The following is a 24,430-nucleotide window of genomic DNA, read 5'->3' on the forward strand; positions in this document are numbered from 1 at the left end:
AATTTTGGGACTATGCTGTGTGCGCACTGGGCCTCATTACTGATTACACAATTGTACAAATTAATGAAACTTGTAGAATTCCACCACTTATGTATAGATCACAAGATAATGATGAATGAAAAAGGCCATTCAGCCCATCTTAATTCATCAATTCAGATGACCGTACAGTCCCATTTTATCTTCTAATTATTTCTTAAATGATTCCAGATATTTTTACCATTACTGCTCTGTCTGTAAATACATTTAGTTTGTTGCTCATTCTTTGTATGAAGAAATTCTTCCTAGTTATGAGTCTTAAATTTACCGTTAACTAGTTTGAACCTGTGTCCGCTTATCTTATTCTCACAATTTTATTCATAAAGTGGCAGGATTACCTGTGTTTTGACTCAATATTGACCTTTTAATACATCCCACTCTGTGACGTGCTTTACAAACAAACTGGATTCCTTTGTGTATTCCTCTCAAAGAAATTGTTTACAAATGTACTTAATAATGCATATAAAAGGACATTTATTGTTTTAGCTGTTTATGCATATTCTATTTGGCCAGTTAATACAAAAATACAGTTCATACTAATCACTTCTGTCTCTCAAATTAAATCTTTTAAGAATGCTATTACAGCTAAATAAAATGGGTCTTCATCTATTTATTAGCTGAAAAGTCTCTTGCGGTTCAAAATATATTTGAACGGTTCAGTTCTGAGAATTTTCATTTTCTTTAGAAATCTTCTTCATGACTCCACTGAAGTACTTGTCACGGAATGAATTGTGGCCTGTGTATGGATTATACTTAGCATCAATAAGGTGGGCATATCGATCCTTATCCTAAGGAATGAAGGAGAGGAGATTAGTTTGAAAGACATTACTCATTACTGTAGTACAACCCTAACTATAACAGAATTCCAAATAACTGGGCCTCCAAAATACATCTTCCCCAAGGAGAGTTTTTTTTGAAGTGATGTTATTATGTAGCATGTGTGCTGCTAGCCATGAAGTAGAAATAAGCATTTGGATATACCCAGACTCACTCCTATCGCATCCCCTGCCCCTTCATCTCACTGAGCTTATGATAAACTATTCAGTCCCCTTTCTATCACCCGCTCACTCCTAACACTACACCTCTTCTCCTTGGAACTACCTGCTGTTTTCCTGTATTCTCCCCATCTCCTCTCTCTGCTGTCTCCTCACCCTTAATCTGCTGTCCACTCCTCTCCATTGACACTTGCTCCTGTCCAAGGGCAAGTGACGAGTGGGCAGAGGCCTCTTCCCACTCAACCAATTTTCCTCCTCACCTCCCTTCCAATCTGTTTCCTTCAAAGACACACGCTTGTTTTCAAAATTCAACTATAAAAAAGTTCCATTTAGAATCAGGAAAGAAGCTGCCTACCCTTCACTTTAATTGTATGTTTCCATCTATCTCTCTTCCCCTTTATCTCAGAGGTATTAAAAATTAGAATCCCGGTCTCACAGGGGTAAATAATTACCATTAACTGTCAACAAAACAAAGGCGAGATAATTAGCTGGCTTCAAAATTCAACTAAACTATTTTTTGTAAATTGAAGTAATATTAAATGAAAAAATACTCACTCTCCCCCACCACCCCCTGACCTTAATCTCTCTCACCCCCTCTATCTCTGATCAGTCTCTCACCTTGCACTCTCTCATTAAAGCACATGGGATTGGGGGTAATATACTGGCATGGATTGAAAATTGGTTAACAAACAGGAAACAGAGAGTAGGAATAAATGGGTCTTTTTCAGGGTAGCAGGCGGTGACTAGTGAGGTACCGCAGGGATCAGTGCTTGGGGCCCAGCTATTCACAATATATGTCAATGATTTGGATGAGGGAACCAAATGTAATATTTACAAGTTTGCTGACAACACGAAACTAGGTGGGATTGTGAGTTGTGAGGAGGATGCAAAGAGGCTTCAAGGCGATTTAGACAAGTTGAGTGAGTGGGCAAATACATAGCAGATGCGGTATAACGTGGATAAATGTGACTTTGGTAGGAAAAACAGAAAGGTAGAGTATTATTTAAATGGTGATAGATTGGGAAATGTTGATGTACAAAGGCATCTGGGTGTCCTTGTACACCAGTCACTGAAAGCAGACATGCAGGTGCAGCAAGCAGTTAGGAAGGCAAATGGTATGTTGGCCTTCATTGCAAGAGGATTTTGAGTACAGGAGCAAGGATGTCTTACTGCAGTTGTACAGGGCCTTGATGAGACCACACCTGGAGTACTGTGTGCAGTTTTGGTCTCCTTACCTAAGAAATGAGTTGCCATAGAGGGAGTGCAGCGAAGGTTCAGCAGACTGATTTCTGGGATGGCAAAACTGGCGTATGAGGAGAAATTGGGTGGACTAGGCCTGTATTCACTAGAGTTTAGAAGGAGAGGGGATCTCATTGAAACGTATAAAATTCTGACAGGGCTAGACAGACTGGATGCAGGGAGGATGTTTCCCCTGGCTGGCGGGTCTAGAACGAGGGGTCACAGTCTCAGAATATGGGGTAGGACATTTAGGACTGAGATGAGGAGAATTTTCTTCACTCAGAGGGTGGTGAACCTGTGGAATTCTCTACCACAGAATGCTGTGGAGGCCAAGTCACTGAATATATTTAAGAAGTAGATAGATTTCTAGACACAAAAGGCATCAAGGGGTATGGGGAGAGAGTGGGAATATGGTATTGAGGTAGAGGATCAGCCATGATCATATTGAATAGCGGAGCAGGTTTGAAGGGCCGAATGTACTACTCGTGCTCCTATTTTTCTGTTTCTCTCTCTCGCCACATCTCTCTCCAATCCCAGTCTGTCTCTGACCCTAATCTCTCTCTCTATCTCACCCCAGTCTTTCTCACAAGTACACAAACACACATTCCCTCTCTATTTTTAAAAACACTCAATATAAATTTTACATTGGTAAAGCTTTTGAAATTTGTCCTCTCATTTTTCAAAATGATTTGGAAAAAATGCTAAGCAATAAATGCTAAAAGTTAAAGAAAATTAACAGCTAACAGAACAGTGCTGATACATCCTTGGAAATTGGTTACACTACACGTTCCAAATCGAATTCTGAGTCACAGCTCCGGGCAAAACTTTCAAGTCAAAGCCCAAGCTTTTGGGAGAGGTTGAGATCTTCAGGTGAAAACTTAGTGAAGGCATTAAATGATACACAAAAAGATATTCAATTGATAAATTTATACTATTGCAAAATATATAATACATTATAAATGTGTACATAGGAATTTATAATGGAAAAAACTTGATTCCCAAAGTGTATTAAAAACATGACAACAGGTAATTATGTGATAGTTAGGAAGTCCATGCATATGTAAAGATTTTTAATGCATTATAAATATAAATGGATCACTGGTTTGTTTGTGAGTATGCCAATTAATAGTATTGACTGATTATTTTTCAACTATAGAAAGGTGAGCACGTTCTCTCCTGTAGGAAATTGGAAGAAGCTACTAAAGCTAGAGCTTTAAGGAAAACAAGTTGGACCAGTGCCAATCCATAGTAAGCCAGGTTTTGGACACTTCCTTACTCTCTCTCAATGTAATGGAAGAAGCCAGTTTTCTTCAATGCAAGATACATTTCATTTCTTCCTCTTCCTTATCTGTTGTACTTATATATATTTTTTTACATTCTTCCCTTTATTTTTCCACTTCTCCTGAAGGTGCCGACTCATGATGTACAGTTCCATAAGTACTAACAGCCTTCCAATACCATACCCAAGTGGCCACTCTTCACATGCGAGCAGAGACAGGGAGTGTTGGTGGACTGTTCATGGGAAGTATCAAGTCACACTTTTCAGCAAGAATGACTGGACAATGATCAGGAACAGGAATCCTATATGATTTTTCCTTCTCCCTTAGCATTCTTTGCTGATATCATTATGTAATAGTGCCAGTGTACCCCAGCTGAGGTTAACTAACTTACCACACCCAGGGTTTGAACCGGACCTTTCTTGGAGCAATCCTCTCTTTTCCTTTTGCCATTTCCCGCATTTCTTAATTTAATGGTCTGTTTTTCTTTGCCTCTTAGTATTTTTTACATCTAAGCTTACCATAAGCTCAGTGAGATGTCAATGGTGGTTAAGGAAGCATCCAAAATATGAGAGAATAAAAGCTAAGATAACTAAGCGGAAGTCCAGGAGGGGTCCTGGACAGAGCAGAAAAAATGTGGAGTGACACAGCTGAACTAAGAGAATTTACACTGGAAATAGTGCTTTTTTTTTTTAAAAAAACCTTTGTATTAGATTGAACACAGCACCGTTCCAGTATGAAGTGTGTAGTCTTAGAGATGAAAGCTTGCCTCTTTTTTAAAGAGCATATTTTTAATTCAATCTCCTTCATAGAGTTAGCTCTGGAAAAAACATGCAATTGTTGTTTTTCCAAATACAGAAGATGTCTGATATAAAATTATATTTAATGTAACTAATAAGTGTCATTGTCTCTCCAATGCAGCAATTAAAAAAGAAACAGTCACTGCATTTATTTCCTGTTTAATGTGTACGAGACTCATTCTAATTAAACACAAACTAATTTATCAAGAAAGGTTACGCTTGGATCAGGAAACTGCAGCTAAAAGCAGCCAATTTCCAAATCCTTGTACAGCAACCCATTTAACTTTTTATCCAGCAATTCAATCGAAACAAAAACAGTCACACCCTGAACAAGATCTTTTTCTAGAGTCAGCAGGACATTTTACGTGGCCTTTACCAACTGCCTTATCATGCGAATCATTGAAACCAGATAGCTGGAGATATTTTGTGCTTGGATCAGCATTTCTGTTTCAATGTTGCAGTTGGATTAAGAGTTACTAAACAATAGAAGCGAATGCCAAGTGGTTTGGTATAATGGAATCTTATGCTTGGATCAGAAATGCATTTATTTGGACCCATGTGTAACCTCTAGATTTGATTTATCCTTCTCAGATGTTAGAGGGTTAAACAGTGTCGTCTTTGACCTCCAGTGGTTTGTGCTACTATTATTACATTAAAACTTACAGGCCCTCTTCAAATGATAACATAATCATTGGTTGAGGTCCCTTACAGCCGTGTTAACCACAAGTCATTTACAGCCCTTTAAACACCAGCTGTTCAAAAAGAGAAATGTTGTTATCGGTGAACTTTTAGAAGCAAACAGCAGTTGAAAGCACAAAACAACAAAATAAAATTGCTCCCCTGTGCTTCTCACCTCAGCTTCTGGAGCTTCAAACTAACCCTTGACAATTGGCTTCTAAAAAACTATTGACCTAAAAAGTTGCTCTGGCAATTGCAATATCTAATCTGTTATTAGCTATGCTATTACCATATTATAAACAGGAAAAAGAAAGTATCAGGTAGTGTTGCATTTGCTTACACTTTTTAAAGATTCATATCCTACATTTACTCAGATGGGCCTCAGTTCAGCTTCAGGGTAATTGCCCATGTCTGGTTTTTGTTTAAAAAGCCTGTCTTGCTTATCACAGCTTTTCACTGCTCTACATCTGCTGCTGTACAGTAGCTATAGAAACCACTTGTGCAAAATCATACAGCTATAAACATTGTGAAGGACAACTAGTTCTGGCATAAAACTGCTGACACGAAACTGGGAAACCTATAAGAGGGGAATGTCATTGGGAAATTAATCCAAAATAAATTATTTTACTCTGCAAACCAACATTTAAATGATAATATATTTTAAGAGTTAATGCAAGACAATTATAACAATTATTAATATTAAGAATTAAACTCCCCAACAGGCCAGCTTTATGACAGGAACTGTTAAATAAAAATTAAGACAATTCAAACTGAAAGGCCTACCCTATGATAACAAAACTCTCAGACTTCAAACTAGGTGCTTTCTTCCTTGCATATATGATCTACAAAAATTATTCCATTTCAGTGTCCTCTTCAGGAACGTGCAGAACCAAAGAACATTTCTTACAATACACTAAAAAAAACTGCAATCTTGTTTAACTTTTGTCTTGGTGCCAAAATTGTAATGCAGCCATCAAATTTATGTAGGCAGAATATTTGAAACATAATTACAAGGATGATTCAATACACAATATTAACGAGAGCTGGGGAGTTTAATTAAAAAATAATTTTCCACTAAATAAATTGCCAGACCGTTATTTAAAAACACAGATTATCCTTTTTTAATGTACTAGAGAATAGAAACTTATTTCACTTTTGCATCCAATGTCAGTATCAGTATGGATTAGGTACAGATGCTTCTCTGCTATGCCCTAAAAATATGTATTATCATATATCGGGAAAAAAACTTCTCATTGCACTCCAGTGATTGGCACTTTCATACCAGGGTCTTTGTGGCTTCTCTGAAGACGTCTGTCAACTTATGGATGGCATTGTGCTGTGGAATTACTGTTGGTAGGAACTTGGTTGACACTGTTGGAGCTCATTTCTCTTACAACCAGCAGAGAGAGCATGGATTCAAATTAACTAGGCTCCTGCAACAGTACTTCAGTATGATTCACAAACCTCCACAGAGGGGGGTCTGTTTAACTCTTCAGAAGTATGTGGAGCTGTACAAAAAGGAGGAATTATAGGGCTGATTGTATGATCATGGAATCACCCCAAAGATCTCCTGAAGATAGCTGCATGCTGTCAGTCAGCTGTTCTCATTTTTTAAAATTCATTCTCAGGATGTGGGAATGACTGGCATTCATTTATTTAGGTGGTGGTGGGCCATCCTCTGCATATGTTATTCTTTGCAGTAGTTTGATACAAAAGAATGGCTTGCGAGGCCATTTCAGAGGGCAGTTAAGAGTTGGTGTGGGACTGGAGTCACAGATATGCCAGACCAAGCAAGGACAGCAGGTTTCCTTGCATGAAGGACATTAGTGGATCAGTTAGTTTTTTACGACAATAATGGTCACTTTTACTGATACCAATTTTTTATTTCCAGATTTTTAAACTGAATTTAAACTTTCAACAACAACAACTTGTATTTCTATAGCGCCTTTAACGTAGTAAAACGTCCCAAGGTGCTGCACAGGAGTATTTTAAGACAAAAAATTTGACACCGATCCACATAAGGATAAATTAGGGCAGGTGACCAAAAGCTTGGTCAAAGAGGTAGGTTTTAAGGAGCGTCGTAAAGGAGGAAAGAGAGGTGGAGAGGTTTAGGGAGGGAATTCCAGAGCTTAGGGCCTAGGCAACAGAAGACACGACCACCAAAGGTTGAGCGATTATAATCAGGGATGCTCAAGAGGGCAGAATTAGAGGAATGCAGATATCTCCGGGGACGGGGAGGGGGGGGGGGGGAGCTGAAGGAGATTACAGAGATAGGAAGGGGCGAGGCCATGGATGGATTTGAAAACATGGGTGAGAATTTTGAAATCAAGGCGCTGCTTAACCGGAAGCCAATGTAGGTCAGTGAGCACAGGGGTGACGGGCGAACGGGACTTGGTGCGGGTTAGGACACGGGCAGCTGAGTTTTGGATGACCTCAAGTTTACGTAGGGTGGAATGTGGGAGGCCAGCCAGGAGTGCTTTGGAATAGTCAAGTCTAGAGGTAACAAAGGCATGGATGGGGGTTTCAGCAGCGGCTGAGCTGAGACAAGGGCGGACATGGGCGATGTTACAGAGGTGGAAGTAGGCGGTCTTAGTTGTGCTGCGGATATGTGATCGGAAGCTCATTTCGGGGTCAAATATGACACCAAGGTTGCAAACAATGTGGTTTAGCCTCAGACAGATGTGAGAGAGAGGGATGAAGTCAGTGGCTAGGGAACAAAATTTGTAGCGGGGACCAAAAACAATGGCTTCGGTCTTCCCAATATTTAATTGGAGAAAATTTCTGCTCATCCAGAACTGGATGTCAGACAAGCAGTCTGACAATTTAGACACCGTGGAGGGGTCGAGAGAAGAGGTAGTGCTGGGTGTCGTCAGCGTACATGTGGAAACTGATGCTGTGTTTTCGGATGATGTCACCAAGGAGCAACATGTACTTGAGAAATAGGAGGGGGCCAAGGACAGATCCTTGGGGGACACCAGAGGTAACGATACGGGAGCAGGAAGAGAAGTCATTACAGGTGATTCTCTGGTTACGATTAGATAGATAACAATGGAACCAGGCGGGTGCAGTCCCACCCAGCTGGACAACGGTGGAGAGGTGTTGGAGAAGGATGGAGTGGTCAACCGTGTCAAAGGCTGCAGACAAGTCAAGAAGGACGAGGAGGGATAGTTTGCCTTTGTCACAGTCACAAAGGATGTCATTTGTGACTTTGATGAGAGCTGTTTCGGTACTGTGGCAAGGGCGGAATCCTGATTGGAGGGATTCAAACATGGAATTGCGGGAAAGATGGGCACGGATTTGGGAGGCGACAACGCGTTCAAGGACTTTGGAAAGGATAGGGAGGTTGGAGATGGGGCAGTAGTTTGCAAGGACGGAGGGATCAAGGTTTGTTTTTTTTGAGAGGGGTGATGACGGCAGATTTGAGGGAGAGGGGGACAGTACCTGAGGAGAGAGAACCGTTAACAATGTCAGCTAACATGGGAGCCAGAAAAGGGAGTTGGGTGGTCAGCAGTTTGGTAGGAATAGGGTTAAGGGAGCAGGAGGTGGGTCTCATAGACAAGATGAGCGCAGAGAGATCATGAGGGGAGATCGGAGAGAAACTGGAGAAAGATGTGACTTCAGGGCTAGGGCAGGGGGGAACCTTAGAGGAAGTTTGGCACAGTGGGCTAGGGGAAGGAAGGGAAGTGGCAGAGGCAGCTGAACGGATGGTCTCAATCTTAGAGACAAAGAAGTCCATGAGCTCCTCACACTTGTTATCGGAGGTGAGGGTGCAGGAGACAGGGGAGAGGGGTTTAAGAAGACGGTTAGCAGTAGAGAATAGGAGCCGAGGTTTATCTTTGCATTACAGAATGATTCTGAAATAGTGAGCAATTTTGGCAGACAAGAGCAGGGCCCGACAGTGCTTTATGTGGTCCAGCCAGATCTGGTGGTGAATGGCTAAACCAGTTGTCCGCCATATCCATTCAAGTCTGCGTCCCTTGGACTTAAGGGAGCGAAGATGAGAGCCGTACCAGGGGGTAAACTATCTATGATGGGATTTGAACTCATGTTCTCCAGATTATTAGGCCAGGCCTCTAATATCACCACTACATCATTGCACCCATCTCATCCAACCAGAAATCTTACAAACAAAAATATTTTTGAATAATGATTGTGGATTGTTCCAGAAATATTTTTGTTCCTGCCCAGATTATATTTTCTTGAAAGTCAGTGTGCTGCAGGTGTCTTTTTTGGTTGGATTATAAAGATCCTGCTTACATTTTTTTTCACTGTTGGACTCCATAACAAGATGACTCCACATGTTTTGTACACGTTGCCTGTTTCTTTAAACTAGAAAACAGCTTATCCTAGTCAGACATAACCCATTATCTACTTTCATATCACCACTGACCTCTGCTGCGAGCCTCTAACTACCAGTTTATGTACCAGCAGCTGCTGCGTGCCAGTGGCGATAGTTTCCTTTCTTCCCTGGGCTACTTTTATCTTATCTGTACTTTAAAACAGTGTCACATCTACCTTTATCAAGTAAATATTTTTAAATGATACTGTACTATTTACATGCATCTCAGTTAGTAATTTAGCACAGTCATTCTCACAGATATTCCAGTTCCCACTATGTATGTGCTACAAACTCCGCTTTGATGTTACCGTCAGACAAAACAGTCCTTAAAGCTACCGCCTGTATCCATGAAAGCTGCATAATGGTTCATAATGAAAATTGCAACATCAATATTACAGGAAGTATCAATGTTTATATATAGCGTAGTCAGTGGGATGAACCCAGTCTAATTCTGTATGTAACTGTACATTCTTAATGTTAGATTATCGGCTGTTAACATGGGCTTCCTCATTATCTGAATGCAGTTTTGCACTTCCCACACTAGCTATTCTTGTAGTCTCTCAGATGGAGGTTGCCAATTAGTGTCAGATTTTGTGCTACGGATCCATGGCTATTAGGAACTGGGTTGAGACGACTCAAACCGTTTTAATTTAGGATCTTTACAGCAAGCAAATAGAGGAGATTCTCACCCAAAAGCCTGCCCTGGTTTTGTACCCTCGTCCTGCAGGTGATAGAAAACCACAGTATCCTATTGCTCTACTTCTGGGCCGAATGGCCTCGCTCATCTATACGTATCATTTTGACTCAGTATGGTGCGGGTTGAACAAATGAATGAGGAAATATGATGATTTTCTTATCAAGATGTGCCCTATCCTACAGAAATAAAATATAGATTTCTATAGGCATAGCGACAGTCTACTCCAGATAATTCACTTTTTAAGCACAAAGTTATTAAATCCATTAAGCAATGTATTTAACCAAGCAAAGTGGGAATATGGTGGTAAAAAAAAATCAGATAATTCATAATAAGGGACTTTGAATTAAGAGTAGAATTTGCATACAAGTATTTTTGAGATACCATATTTAAAATATATCGTTATCTATGTTCAAATGAATTAAATCAAAACTGTGCAAATACTGGCGGCTAGAGCTCGAATTTAAATATTGGGCCAGAATTTGTTGTCAAAATAACAGTGAGGCTAATGGCGCTCACTGTTATTCATGCGCAAACGCTACAGCAACGTCAGGCAAGGGGCAGATGTGCAGTTAAATGCAAATATCCAAAAGTTGCTGACTGAGTTGGCTGCTATGCCTTTAGCTTCCCGAAAACGGCATTTCGCTGCCTGTCTCACCATTGACATGCATCGAATGTCATTTTTAAAAATGTAAATTTTTTTTAAAAATAACTTTTTCTATTACTTTTCCTTTCTGTCTCTTTTTTTCTCTCTTAATCCGATCTTTCCTTCCCTCTCCAGTTCTATATCTATACTGATTTGACATTGAATTCACCCACTCTAATTTACACTTCCCTCTCCATCATTCCTCTGTTTATTTCTCAATCCTTCAATCTGATTAAGGAGATAACCTGTTGGTTGTCCTGTTCAGTCAGGTCCCAGATGCCCTGTTTTCCTTGCTGCAACATTATCAGCTCGCACTTCCAGCAAAATGCAACGCAAAATTTTTTAACACACACAGACAAGTTTAATTAACGACAGACACAACGAGATGCCCTGCTACAGCAAAATCTGGGCCATTAAGACTGATCAGAAGTAAAGCTCTGTGGACATCTTACCATCCAGTTAGTCTAGTTCTCGTGTAAAAACACCAGCTTTGTTGAAGAATAGGTAATCTACTCAGACAGCTGCAGATAGGACATAAAACATCACATCTGAAGGAACCAGAAGAGATTACTTATGGTATAACTGAAAGTTAGGCTGGGATTTTCCAGTTTCCCACCTGTAAGGGGACCCGGTAGATGGCGGGAAACACCACAGCGTGCACGTGACGTAATGGGCGGATTCCCTGCCTGGAAGTCAGACTGATTGACAGGTTGGCTTCCAGTTGGGCGAAGAACACTGACCAGGACACTGCAGGACCAGGTAGGTGCTGGGTCCAGGTGAGGTGGGGTTCCAAGCCTGGGAGGGGGTGAGAGGGGGGGGGGGGGTGTTAAGCCCAGGGGGTCCCATCCCCCACCCAGGGGGGGTATCCGATCCCGGGGGGTGGGGGTGGGGGTGGGGGGGGGGGGGAAGAAGAGAGAGAGAGAGAAGGTCCAATCCCTGACCCCGGGGCTGAGTCGCGATCCCGGGGGGGGTCCCATCCCCCGGCGTGGATTTGTGATTCCCCCAGGGAATAGGACCCCCAGGATCGCGACTCAGCCCCAGGGTCAGGGATCGGACCACCCCCCTTCCCCCCGGCGGGCTGCTGGTGGGTGAGCTTGGGAGGCCAGGAGGAAGCACTCCTGCTCCTCCCAGGCCACAAGGATTGCTCCGAGGCTGTGTTAGCCTTGTTGCAGCCACCGGGAATCCCAAGCCCCGGGATTTCCAGCCGCTTGAAGTTAAACCTGAACAGCAGGTTAAAGCAGAGGCTTCAAGCCTCATTATAATATTAAAAATGCCTACCTGCCTCCTGGCAGCGGGATGTCTGGCCACCCACCGTTCCGCCCGAGTAAAAGGTGAAAGTAGGCGGGTTGGGGTCCAGTTTAAAATTTTTCCAACTTTCACTTCTCCCCCGCCTCCAACCCACTCGTTTTTTCCTGTGAAAATTCCCTCCTTAGTTTTTAATTGTTATAGTAGTTGAGAAAATAAAATCTTTCAACCATACAGCAACTATTGAATGGAACCAAGACTCACGAGAAAGGATATCCTTTTGGTGAAAATCAGATCACACATTTATAAAGGTGACTTGTGTTCAAAGAGAAAAATGTTTAAAGAATATTTAATAGCAGCCATGGATGAGAAAAGACCATTTTGCTCATCAAAGCACATCCTTCTAAACTCTAACTTCAACTAGCATCCAAATGCTTTTTGAATGACCTTAATATTTTCTCCCTAGTACCCTGTTGGGTGGATTATTCAGATACATATTGCATTCTACAAGTAAAGAAATAAAGAAGTACTTAGTTCTGTCCAGTGACAGTTTTAAGTTTATTTCCCAGGTTCTAATTTACTGATTTAATTTGAATAACTAAACCTTCTCTATACCATTTATTATTTTACATGCTTCAATGGCCCCCCTTGCCCTGTATTTTTTCGTGAGTATAAAGTTTAAGCTTCTTATATCTGTCTTTATTATTCATTCCCTTTACAATTGTGATCAGTCTTGTTACTTGTTTCTGTATCCTTTCAATTGTCTATATCTCTTTTTGTAGCATAGGGATCACAACTGAACAAGCACTCTAATGACCGGTGCAGTGCAAAGCCTTAGCATAACCTCTGTAGACTTCCACTTTCTATTAGCTTTACCACATTGTCTAGAAAGTGCCAAGACTACCATTATTCCCAGGTCTCAAAGTTTACCTGTGTTCATTTATTTCCATTCATTGTATGCTTATGAGGCATATCTTTTGAATAATCTATGCTATTTTTCAGTGTTAATTTTTATAAGCTATTTGTCCACCCAATTGCATAACCAATCAAAATCTTGCTGAATCTTCTGTCTCAATTATTGCCCTCGTTTTAGTATCATTAGCAAATTTGACATCTTTACATTTGCTTTCAGTATCCAGTTCATTTATGTAGCTTAGAAACAATAGGGGTCCATTCACTCATTTAAAAGCTCCATCCAATCAGACATTACACCAATCATGGATACTCTTCATTTTCTGTTTTTTAACCTGCCCATGTTCGATCCTGGATTCGTGTGGCTGATAGTTTAATTAGGAGTCTTTCATATGAACTTTTGACAAAATGATTCCTGAAAGTCTTGTGATCACACTGTGAAACTATATTGTACGGGGCTCCACTATCTACTTGTTACATCCTCAAAAAGTCAGCGCGTTTTGTCAGACAGGATTTTCCTCTTCTCAATCCATTTTTCAGCAACTTTCATTTACATGTTGCTCTTCACAATTGAAAAACATTCCAGTCCTTAAAGATCTGAGAATAAATGCTTAAGACACAAGTAAAATGTCAGCTTTGCTCAGATAGCTTGCCCATCTGGACTGGTTGGGGAGGTCCCGACACAAGCCCTTTGCCAGGTTTTTGAGGTGGCCCTGCATCTAAGCATCCCATGCCCGTAACTACAGGAATGAGGCAAGTTGCCAGGAATACCTCTTTCTGCCTCCTAATCATGACAGCAAAGTGCCTGCGCTAATTCATTTTGAAAAAAATCCAATTAAGTTTAATTTTGAAACCAAACAAAGCCTCTTTGAGGAATACAGACAGTAGGATAAGAAGGATGAGGGGAGAATGGAAGCAGGGTGAGGGGTCTTTGGCCTTTTGCCACCCATCCTTGGGGGAGAGAGTGGGCTGTTAATGAGGGCTACAGGTGAAAATGAGTGGCAGCAGAGCAAAGAGGAGGAAGATACAGGCATTGAGCATGAAGGAAAAGGCCGGGTAGCAAGTAGGGAATAGCAAAGGGATTGGTAGGAATTGGAATGCAGAGGCATGGGACATAAAGGGAGGCAAGGGAAAGGATGAGTGTTGTGGGGAGAAGCTATGGAGGGAGACACTAATGGCAGCAAGCCAGTTACCTCGTAAACCCAGTCTGTAGCCCTCAAGAGGCTCCATTTCCCCACCACACCACACCATCCATCACTTCCCAAATTCTTTAGTCTGAACTTACTCTGTTTCCATTAACCAACTACTGATCCATCCTCACTATATCTGTTGGCAGACATCAAACAGGCAGGCTAGCGTTTTAGCAAACTTCATTTCACTGACATGTTATGCCTCATTAATTGTTACCACACAGGTTGTTTTGCACTTTGCCCTATTCATTTGACTGGTTCCTGGGAGCTCGCAGCCAGGACGTTTTTATTTAAATTGATTACGTTGGGATGACTGAGTGTAATGTAACATTAGGGTTCTCCCCAGTGTAATCAATTAGTCAAGCAACATTGGGCCATCATTTGCAGCCCCTACATGCGCATACGAGGTGTGTGCGCACCCGTTTGGAAGCCGCGCAAGTTCCGGGTTTAAGCATGCGAGAAAACCCGGAACTTGCGATCTGTCAAGAATCTTCTTGACAGATCCAACGCATCCCCGGAAAAGGGGCCTCCTCGAGTGGAGAGTAGGGCTATTTGTCTAACTTCTGCCCAGCGAACGCCCGTGAAATTCTTATGCCTGGTAAAAGCAGGTGTAAGGCCTGCTTTTACTAGCATTAGAGTTCTAAAAAAACAAAAATAAATTATCAATAATTTATATGTTAAAAAACCTGTGAAATAAGGTAAGTTTATTTTTAGCCCCTTTAAAACATAAATTTGTTTTTCAAAAAAATACATTGTTTTAAATATTTAATTAAATTTAAATATGTAATGATTTTTTTTATTTATTTGAAATGTAGATGTATTTTTGGGGTATCCCCATTCATGCGTATGGGATTTCCGTACATATGGAATCCCCATAAGAAAGAATGGGGATTCTCTATTTTCATTGGTTGGGCTGGCCCACGTGATCCATGGGGCGCTTGCGAACCGCATGCGCCCCTGGGATACCTGGGCCTCTACCCGCGGGTACCCGGAAAGGCCCAGGACCACGAGTCTCCGTACCTCCTGGACCTTCAGGTACGCGGGCATTTTATTTGCGGATCGGAGGCATTTCCCCGCAAGAAGCCTCCGATCACAAATTCAGGGCCAATATGTTACGTCACAACCCTACCCACAGTTGCAATATCTTTGAAATCCTGAGACCACTTAACTTTTATATAATATAATATAAATTCATTCTTGGGATATGGGCATCACTAGCAAGGTCAGTATTTATTGGCCATTGCTAGTTGCCCTCGAGAAGGTGGCGGTGGCCACCTTCTTGAACCGCTGCAGTGGTGAAGGTGTCTCCAGAATGTTGTTAGGGATTTCTAGAATTTTAACTCAGTGACGATGAACCAAATCAGCAAACGTGGAGATGATATATGGTGCATAATATTGTTATGGTCAGGATCCATTCAAATAGACTTGGATGAGATGCAGCTGTAAGCCATGGTTGATAAGGAGAATGAAGGTGAGTAGCAGCCCCCAGCCAGGAGGACAGGTGCATGACTGTCTCATTGATCAGTTCCATCACTGATACTTAGAACACTAATTTGCTATTGAATAAATTTACAATTATAGAATGTCCACTTGTTTTATCTGTTCAGTTCTGGTCAAGAACTAACATGCTTCATCTCCTTCACCTTTGGAAAAAAAACAAAGATTCTCTTTCTACACAATAAAAGAAAAACAGGGTAAAGTGAAATCAATTTATTAAGCCGTTCAGGGCTAATGTGTTCAATATATTTGCCATTTGTGTGTTGTGAACTTCTCTATGGATGTGTCCCATTACAAAGTGTTCCCCTGAGAGACCAGCACTTGTGGCTGGCTGCATGGGTGGGAGGGAAGGGGGTGGGGGGTGGTGAAAGGAAGAAAGACAGGAAAAAAAAGACAGACTTGCATTTATATAGTGCCTTTCACAACCACCGAACGCCCCAAAGTGCTTTATAGCCAATGAAGTACTTTTTGAAGTGTAGTCACTGTTGTAATATAAGATTCAAAGCCCAGAACTGCATCTTCAACTAACCCTGACATACCTTCATCACTGCCAGTGCTCTCTTTTATTAAAGGCTCTGTTAGTTCATTGCTTCCAGACACAGCACCTACTGTCACTTGTCTGGGGCTACGTAATAGCAGAGTACTACCACCAACGTGTGTGCCAACGCGCTGCTCCTGTACTATGCCACTGCTGGAGAGAATTTTGTCAAAATGCAAAACTGATCGGTCTGAGCACTAGACAGTAGTTCATTCATGGTTACCTGTAAAACTTCTCTCTAAGCAAGTTAAAGCCAGCCATGTATCTTGAGAGTTTGGACCCCAAAACCTCTACAGCAGTAGTGGGAACATTCATAAAGGGTATTCCCTCTGTGCTTATGTCTTACAGTCTCTATTGCCACATGATCAATTGAAGACTTCAGTAAAGAGAACATAGCCTTGGGATATGAGAGCCAAGTAAGCGATAGAGCTACAACACTGAATTTGCCTTTTCGATAAACATAGAACTCTTTCTGTGTTTTAAAAACTAAAAAGCCAGATGGCCAAAGCTTCAGAGTCCAGGGCAATAAATCAGGCCAAATGGGTTTCCTAGGTTTACAACCATACTGTTATAAACAGAAAGGGCCAGAGAGAGTGGGGAACCATAAAAGTCTCTTTTATCTGTGTTTACAATGAGAGAAATGCTTGTTTTTCCACTGGAAAAACAAATGGTCAAAAGCTTGAAGCTTCATCTTGAGCACAAATGTTTACGACACTGGTGTAAAACAGGAAGAATTTATCCTGGGATAATTTCCTTTTAAGGAAAACATTTCCTGATAATGCCTTTCTAACCAAAGGGCCACTTGTTTGAATCTTTGCAATGACCTTAGTTGAGAATTTACTGAAAAATGCATATCTTGCAATAAATATACAACAGGCTAAAGATGCTTTATAAGTTAAGATTAAAAACAAAGTCCAAATATTGGTGCTGTGATACAAAACACCCACAATCATTTACCTTAACTTGATGTTGAGGGGAAAAAGAGGGAGTTTTACCCTAGTTTTTTTTAGTAAAAAGCAAGAGGCAAGAAAATGAGACTTGACAAAGTAAGGCAGCTCAAAAAGCCTAAGTCATTGAGACTACATGAAGTGCAGGAACAGAAAAGATATTATTTGAGGAAAAGAAGCTACTGCCAGATAGCCACAGATCTGATGAAAGCAGATGAGTAAATTTGCTCAGAACGTGTAATTGTTTGAGATTGTTACAGTGACTGATTCAGATCAATTTGAATACAGATCAATTCAGATCAGTGGAGGAAGATGGGACTCACTAAATAATAAAATCAACAAGCTGTTTTGGTGAGTTATTCAGTAAAACTTGTAAGAAACAAGAAAACCTAGCATAATGGTATAAGCAAATAAGGTGTTAACCGGAAGAAAGGGAAAGAGGTTTGCTGACAGACTAATGACAAAGGCTGCAAGACAACTTGCTGAAGGCATAACCTGAAGGCCAAGACCTGCACACCACATCACAATAAAAGACAGAATCAGGGAAAACACTATTTCCACTAAATCAAGATGATCTTATTCTATGTTAAATCAATCAGAAAGTGTACAATTGCTACCTGCTATGCTAATATACAAACTTCTGATAAATTTATATAACATGTACTGTAATACTGGAGCCCCAACTTCATGGATGTGATCTCAGTTAAAGCTGCAGTAAATGTCACTGGCTTGAGACCCTCCGGCTTAGCGTCCTTGAGTTGGAGCGCCAGTTAGAGACACTCCGACACAAGGGAGGGGAGGAATTTCTGGATAGTTTTCTCCATCATACGGTCACAGCTCAGAGGAAAGCACAGATGCAGGAAGGGGAGAGTATGACTGCCAGTCAGAAGGGTAGAGGGAACTGAGGGGAGATAGGAGGAGGAGGTCCCGCAGACACTGGTCCTGTCCAACAGGTACAAAATACTTGCTACCTGTGAGGATAAGGATGCAGGCTGGGCAGCCAGAATGCAAACCATGGCACCGTGGAGCCGGTGGCAGTTCGGGGGAGGGAGAACAGTGTAGAAAGGTTGTAGTCATAGGGGATTTAATAATTTGGGGAATAGCTATCATCCTCTGCAGTCACGACCAAGAGTCCAGATGGGTATGTTGCCTACCTGGTGCAAAGGTAAAGGATATCTCAGTGCAACTGGAGAGGAACTTGGAAAGGGAGGGGGAAGATCCAGTTGTCAAGTTGGGATCAGAAAAGGGAGGAGATCCTGTTAAAGGGAACATCAGAAGTTAAGAACCAAATTAAAAAACAGGACCACACAGGTGGTAATCTCGGGATTCATCAATTAGTGTAGAGCTAATTGGCATAGAGAGACAGGCAGATCAGGAAGGTGAATGCGTGGCTGAAAGACTGGTGTGGGAAGGAGGGGTTCCATTTCATAGGACACTGACACCAATACTGGGACAGAAAGGAGCTGTATCGCTGGGATGGGCTCCACCTGAACTGGAATATACACCTATTAGCGTGATCGATCCCTTCTTATCTTTTATTTCAATCCATGTGGATTCTGTTTCTAACCTTCTGTTAGCTATGTGCCTTTTTCTGTCATTGTTATCTCCAACTAATACAGCTACCCCACCCCACCTTCCTTCCCTATCCTTTCTGATTACGTTATAACATATATGTAAGCAAATATGTAAAATGAGTAAAGGACAAAGAATAATAATCCTAGCGGAAAGGATACATAGGGTTGTCGATAGGATTTCAACCTAGTAAGACGGGAGAGGGATATGGTGAAAATAACATAAGTCTGAAGATAAAGGAAATAGGAGACGAAGGTAAGGAACAAGGTAACAAATGGTCAGGAAGAACTGTTAAAAATAAAGTAAAAGGAACAACTATTAAAGAAAAATATAATAAAGAGTTAGCACAGATGTTCCTGGGACTAGGGACAGGGTCACTGGCAAGGCTTGGAAGCTAAGCAGAGCCAGGCCTGGTTAGTACCTGGAGGAGTGATCATCAGGGAAGACCAGGTGCAGAAGGTCACGGAAGGAGCCCCGAGGAGGGGCGGTTGGTGAGAAGGTCACGGAAGGAGCCCCGGGAGGGGCGGCTGGTGAGCAGGCCCGGGCATTGGGCTGAAGATTGTCGGACAGGAGGAATGGTGGAAATGGAATGGCGGCGCGCACAGACGCAGCGGCTTTGCTTCTCCCAGGACGGTGCTATTTACGTTTAATGTTAATGTTATTTGTACTGGACTCATGGGAGCTTGCAAGATCACATTTCGTTGTTCATGTACTTGTGCATTGTACAATGACAATAAAGTTGAATTATTATCATTTCATAAACGAAGATCATGCTTGACCAATCTTATTGAATTCTTTGAATAAGTAACAGAAAGGGTAGATAAGGGTAATGCAGTAGATGCAATATATTTGGATTTCCAAAAGGCCTTCAATAAGGTACCACATGACTACGGTCAGAACATGTGGAGTCAGGGACAAGTAGCTAAGTGGATAGCAACCTGGCTACAAAACAAAACAGAAAACAGAGAGTAGGATTTAAAGGTAGTTACTCAGACTGGCAAAAGGTGGGAAGTGGTGTTCCAGAAGGATCAGTGCTGGGACCACTGCTGTTCACCATTTACATAAAAAAGTTGGACTCGGGAATTGGAAGTACAATTTCAAAATTTGCGGATGACACCAAATTGGGAGGTGTAGTTAATACAGAGGAAGACTGCGGCAAAACACAGGAGGAAGAAAGGAATAGAGGGAAATGTTGATGGGGTTAGATAAAGAAGGGTGGGAGGAGGCTCGTGTGGAGCATAAACATGGCCCTGCTGGGCCGAATGGCCTGTTTCAGTGCTGTAAATACTATGGCCCGGAATTTGCAGGGCCGATGACGGCGTACGTACGCTGTCGTAAGCCTTGTAAAAGGCTCCACAAGTTCCGGGTTTCCGCATGTGCGAAAACCCAGAACTTGCGATTTGTTAAGGTTCGCCTTGACAGATCATATGAACCGACCTAAAAATCACTTTTGCTGGTGCAGTGCCCAACTACTGCCCACAGAACCCTGAGCATAGGGCCTGCTTTCACCAGCATAAGGGTTAATATAAATGCCATCCTTACCTGGTCTGGCCTATATGAGAGTTGACTCTTAACTGCCCTCTGAAATGGCCAAGCAAGCCACTCAGTTGTACACAACCGCTACGAAAAACAATGAGAAGAAAACCAGACGGACCACCCGGCATTGACCTCGGTACCGGTTTCGGACACAACGGCACACCCTCACAAAGTCTTCCTCACTGGGGACTGTGGTAAACCACTTTTACCGTTCACTATCGTTACACTATAGTTATCACTGTTAGATCGTTTCCCTATAGTTATCACTGTTCACATTGTTGTATCACTGTACGAGGTCGCCTCTTGTCACGCTGCTATACCTGGGCTGACCACTGCCGACTCCGCCCATGGCTCCACCTACCTGCCCAGGTATAAAGGTGGTCGACTGGCTGGTATTCCTCCTTCTTGGATCCGATCACCCACGAGGGTGGGCTCTGTTATTTAGTCAATAAAAACCTACAGTTACTTTCTTAACTCGTCGCTTTTCATTGGACGAATTGATAGGTATATCAATTTTATTGACTAAATTTTAAAATGTCGTCACTTGAGCAGCCAAACAACCAGTCAACGGAGCAGCCAAACGACCAGCCAGACGCCCAGCTACAACAGCCACAGCAGCCGGCTTGGCTGCGAGCCCTCAAACCACCGTACCTGGATCTAAACCGACAAGCAACAAACGCAGCCCTCGACTTCAAACACTGGCTGTGCTGCTTCGAATCCTACCTGGAAGAATCCGGCGTCCCTCAGAGATCCAAACTAAGAGTTCTGACCGCCCAAGCGAGCCCTAAAGTATACGCACTCATCCAGGACATTACTACTTACGAGGCCGCTATCAACCTACTGAAACAGCAGTACCGGAGCCCGGTAAATTCCATGTATGCCAGACACCTCCTAAGATCCCGCCCGCAACAGCCAGGAGAATCTGTAGCTGAATTTTTACGGGCGCTACGAACACTCGGCAGGGACTGTGACTTTAAAGCAGTATCGGCTGCAGAAAACACTGAAGATAACATCCGCGATGCCTTCGTGAAAGGCCTTCGGTCCGACTACTCACGGCAGAGACTGCTGGAATCAAAGGACCTCGACCTGAACACAGCTGCAGCCTTGGCCTACTCCCTAGAAGTGACCCAGCGGGACCTCGAGGTGTATTCCAGGTACAGTTCGCGACTCTGGGACTCGGGCCCAACCCCGACCGCAATACCCCTCGTAGCGCCGCCCCCGGGACCTACCTCAGCGTCGGCGTCCCGGACCCGATCGGGACCGCCACCCCCGGTACCGGCTGCGACTTTGGACCCCCGCGACCGGGCCGCCGGCTGCTTCTTCTGTGGGCAGGCGAAACACCCGAGGTCGCGCTGCCCAGCCAAAAACGCGACGTGCTCCAGCTGCCTGAAGAAAGGCCACTTCGCGAAGGCCTGCAGAGGGAGAGCAGCAGAGGCCAGCAGTGCCTCATGCGAACTGTGGGGGCGGCCATCTTTTATCAAGGCCACAGATGCCAGCATCCCCTCGTGTGAGCAATGGGGGCGGCCATCTTTGATCCAGGCAACCGCCGCCAGCAGTGCCTCATGTGGGTTGTGGGGGCAGCCATCTTCTCCGCCATTTTGCCCCACCTCGTGGGCGCCTCCATTTTACCCACCACGCTCGACCGCCACCTTACCTCCAGACCTGACGACCGCTTCACCTACAGACTACAGCGACCCGCTCAGACACACACTAGCCTCCGTCACACTGGACCAAGCTCGCCCGCATCATCTGTCCAAGTCAATGATGGACATCAAAGTAGACGGCCACGCCACGACCTGCCTGTTCGACAGCGGAAGCACGGAGAGCTTCATACATCCAGACACGGTGAGCCACTACTCCCTCACTGTCCAGCCAACGCGCAACCGGATCTCGATGGCATCGAGGTCCCACGCCACAGACATCAGCAGCTACTGTGTTGTGACCCTGTCGGTTAAGGGCACGGAGTATAAAAACTTTAAACTCCTCGTCCTGCCCCAGCTATGCGCTGCCGTCCTACTAGGGCTGGATTTTCAATCCCACCTCCAAAGCGTCACTCTAGCATACGGTGGACCCCTCCCCCCGCTCACAGTCGACAACCAGCAGCCTTTAAATCGCCCACCGCGTAACACCTGCGGCCTATCCACCCTCAAGGTCCCGCCACCTTCCCTGTTCGCTAACCTCACCCCCGACTGCAAACCCGTCGCTACCAAGAGCAGGCGGTACAGCGCCGGGGACAGAGCTTTCATTAGCTCTGAGGTGCAGCGTCTCCTGAAGGAGGGCATCATCGAGGGGAGCAGCAGCCCCTGGCGTGCCCAGGTTGTAGTCGTTAAGACCGGCAATAAAAACCGCCTGGTCATCGACTACAGCCAAACCATAAACCGGTACACCCAGCTGGACGCATACCCCCTTCCCCGCATATCTGATATGGTCAATCAGATTGCTCAATACCGGGTATTCTCTACCATCGACCTTAAGTCGGCCTACCACCAACTCCCTATCCGCCCCGAGGACCGCCAGTATACCGCCTTCGAGGTGAATGGCCGCCTCTACCACTTCCTTAGGGTCCCCTTCGGCGTCACCAACGGGGTTTCGGTCTTCCAAAGGGAGATGGACCGGATGGTTGACCAGAACGGGCTGCAAGCCACGTTCCCCTATCTAGATAACGTCACCATCTGCGGCCGCGACCGGCAAGACCATGACGCTAATCTGGAAAGATTCCTCCGTACGGCCCAACGGCTGAACCTCACCTACAATAAGGAGAAATGTGTGTTTAACACCTCGCGCCTTGCCATCCTCGGCTGCGTAGTAGAGAACGGAATCATCGGCCCCGATCCCGAAAGAATGCGTCCCCTCATGGAGCTACCCCTTCCCCACTGTCCAAAGGCGCTGAAGAGAACCCTGGGGCTCTTCACCTACTATGCCCAATGGGTGCCGAATTATGCGGACAAAGCCAGACCCCTCATGAAGTCCACCTCCTTCCCCCTTACGGAAGAAGCGCGCGCGGCCTTCTCCCTCATCAGGGGAGACATTGCTAAGGCCACTATGCACGCAGTGGATGAGTCCATCCCCTTCCAAGTGGAGAGCGATCCATCCGACTTCGCCCTAGCCGCTACCCTCAACCAGGAGGGGAGACCGGTGGCCTTCTTCTCAAGGACCCTACAGGGCCCCGAGATCCGACACTCTTCGGTCGAGAAGGAGGCCCAGGCGATTGTGGAGGCGGTACGCCGCTGGAGGCATTACCTCGCAGGCAAGCGATTTACCCTCCTCACCGACCAGCGTTCGGTCGCTTTTATGTTTAGTAACAAGCTGAGGGGTAAAATCAAGAACGACAAGATCTTGAGGTGGAGAATCGAGCTATCCACCTACGATTATGATATCTTGTACCGGCCTGGTAAGCTGAACGAACCCCCTGACGCTCTATCGCGAATTACATGCGCCAACGCGCAAATTGATAGACTTCAGACCCTCCACAACGACCTCTGCCACCCCGGGGTCACCAGGCTTTACCACTTCATTAAGGCCCGCAACCTGACCTACTCCATCGAGGAGGTCAGGACCATGACCAGGAACTGCCAGACCTGTGCCGAGTGCAAACCGCACTTCTTTAGGCTGGACAGAGCAAGCCTGATCAAGGCCACCCGCCCATTCGAGCGCTTAAGCATCGATTTTAAGGGGCCCCTCCCGTCCTCTGACCGTAATGTGTACTTCCTCAACATTGTTGATGAGTACTCCCGTTTCCCCTTTGCCTTCCCCTGCCCAGACATGACCAGCACCACGGTCGTTAAATGCCTGAACGACCTCTTTGCCTTGTTCGGGTTCCCAAACTATATACATAGTGACCGGGGCGCCTCCTTCATGAGCGAGGAACTCCGTCAGTTCCTACTAGCGAGAGGCATCGCCACTAGCAGGACCACCAGCTACAACCCCCGAGGGAACGGCCAGGTGGAAAGAGAGAACGCGACGGTATGGAAGGCCGTCCTCTTAGCCTTAAAGTCTAAGGGCCTCCCAACCTCTCGCTGGCAGGAGGTCCTCCCGGCGGCGCTGCATTCCACCCGGTCACTACTTTGCACTGCCACTAACGCCACCCCCCATGAACGAATGTTTGTTTTCCCCAGGAAGTCGACTACGGGAACCACGCTACCAACCTGGCTGACCTCTCCAGGGCCTGTCTTGCTGCGAAAGCACGTGAGGGCCCATAAAACGGACCCCCTGGTCGAGAGGGTGAACCTCCTGCACGCCAACCCCCAGTACGCCTACGTGGCATACCCAGACGGGCGGGAGGACACAGT

At 44.3% G+C, this 24,430-nt stretch overlaps 1 protein-coding gene across 3 annotated transcripts in view; it reads right to left on the reverse strand.

The window, feature by feature from the left end:
* Positions 1 to 490: 490 nt before the first annotated feature.
* The window catches only part of trmt11 (tRNA methyltransferase 11), a 95,234-nt gene continuing 71,294 nt past the window's right edge, over positions 491 to 24,430 (reverse strand). For 2 of the 3 annotated variants that reach the window (XM_085997194.1, XM_085997195.1), the window contains exon 13: positions 491 to 824. In XM_085997194.1, the coding sequence (XP_085853320.1) occupies positions 693 to 824 (132 nt within the window). In that variant the 3' untranslated portion in view covers positions 491 to 692. The remainder of the gene's footprint in view (positions 825 to 24,430) is intronic. The other variant, XR_015079549.1, reaches the window with a different exon arrangement.

Source organism: Somniosus microcephalus, chromosome 9 (assembly GCF_052327205.1).
Source record: "Somniosus microcephalus isolate GS21.2 chromosome 9, FLI_Smic_1.0, whole genome shotgun sequence".
NCBI lineage: Eukaryota > Metazoa > Chordata > Chondrichthyes > Squaliformes > Somniosidae > Somniosus > Somniosus microcephalus.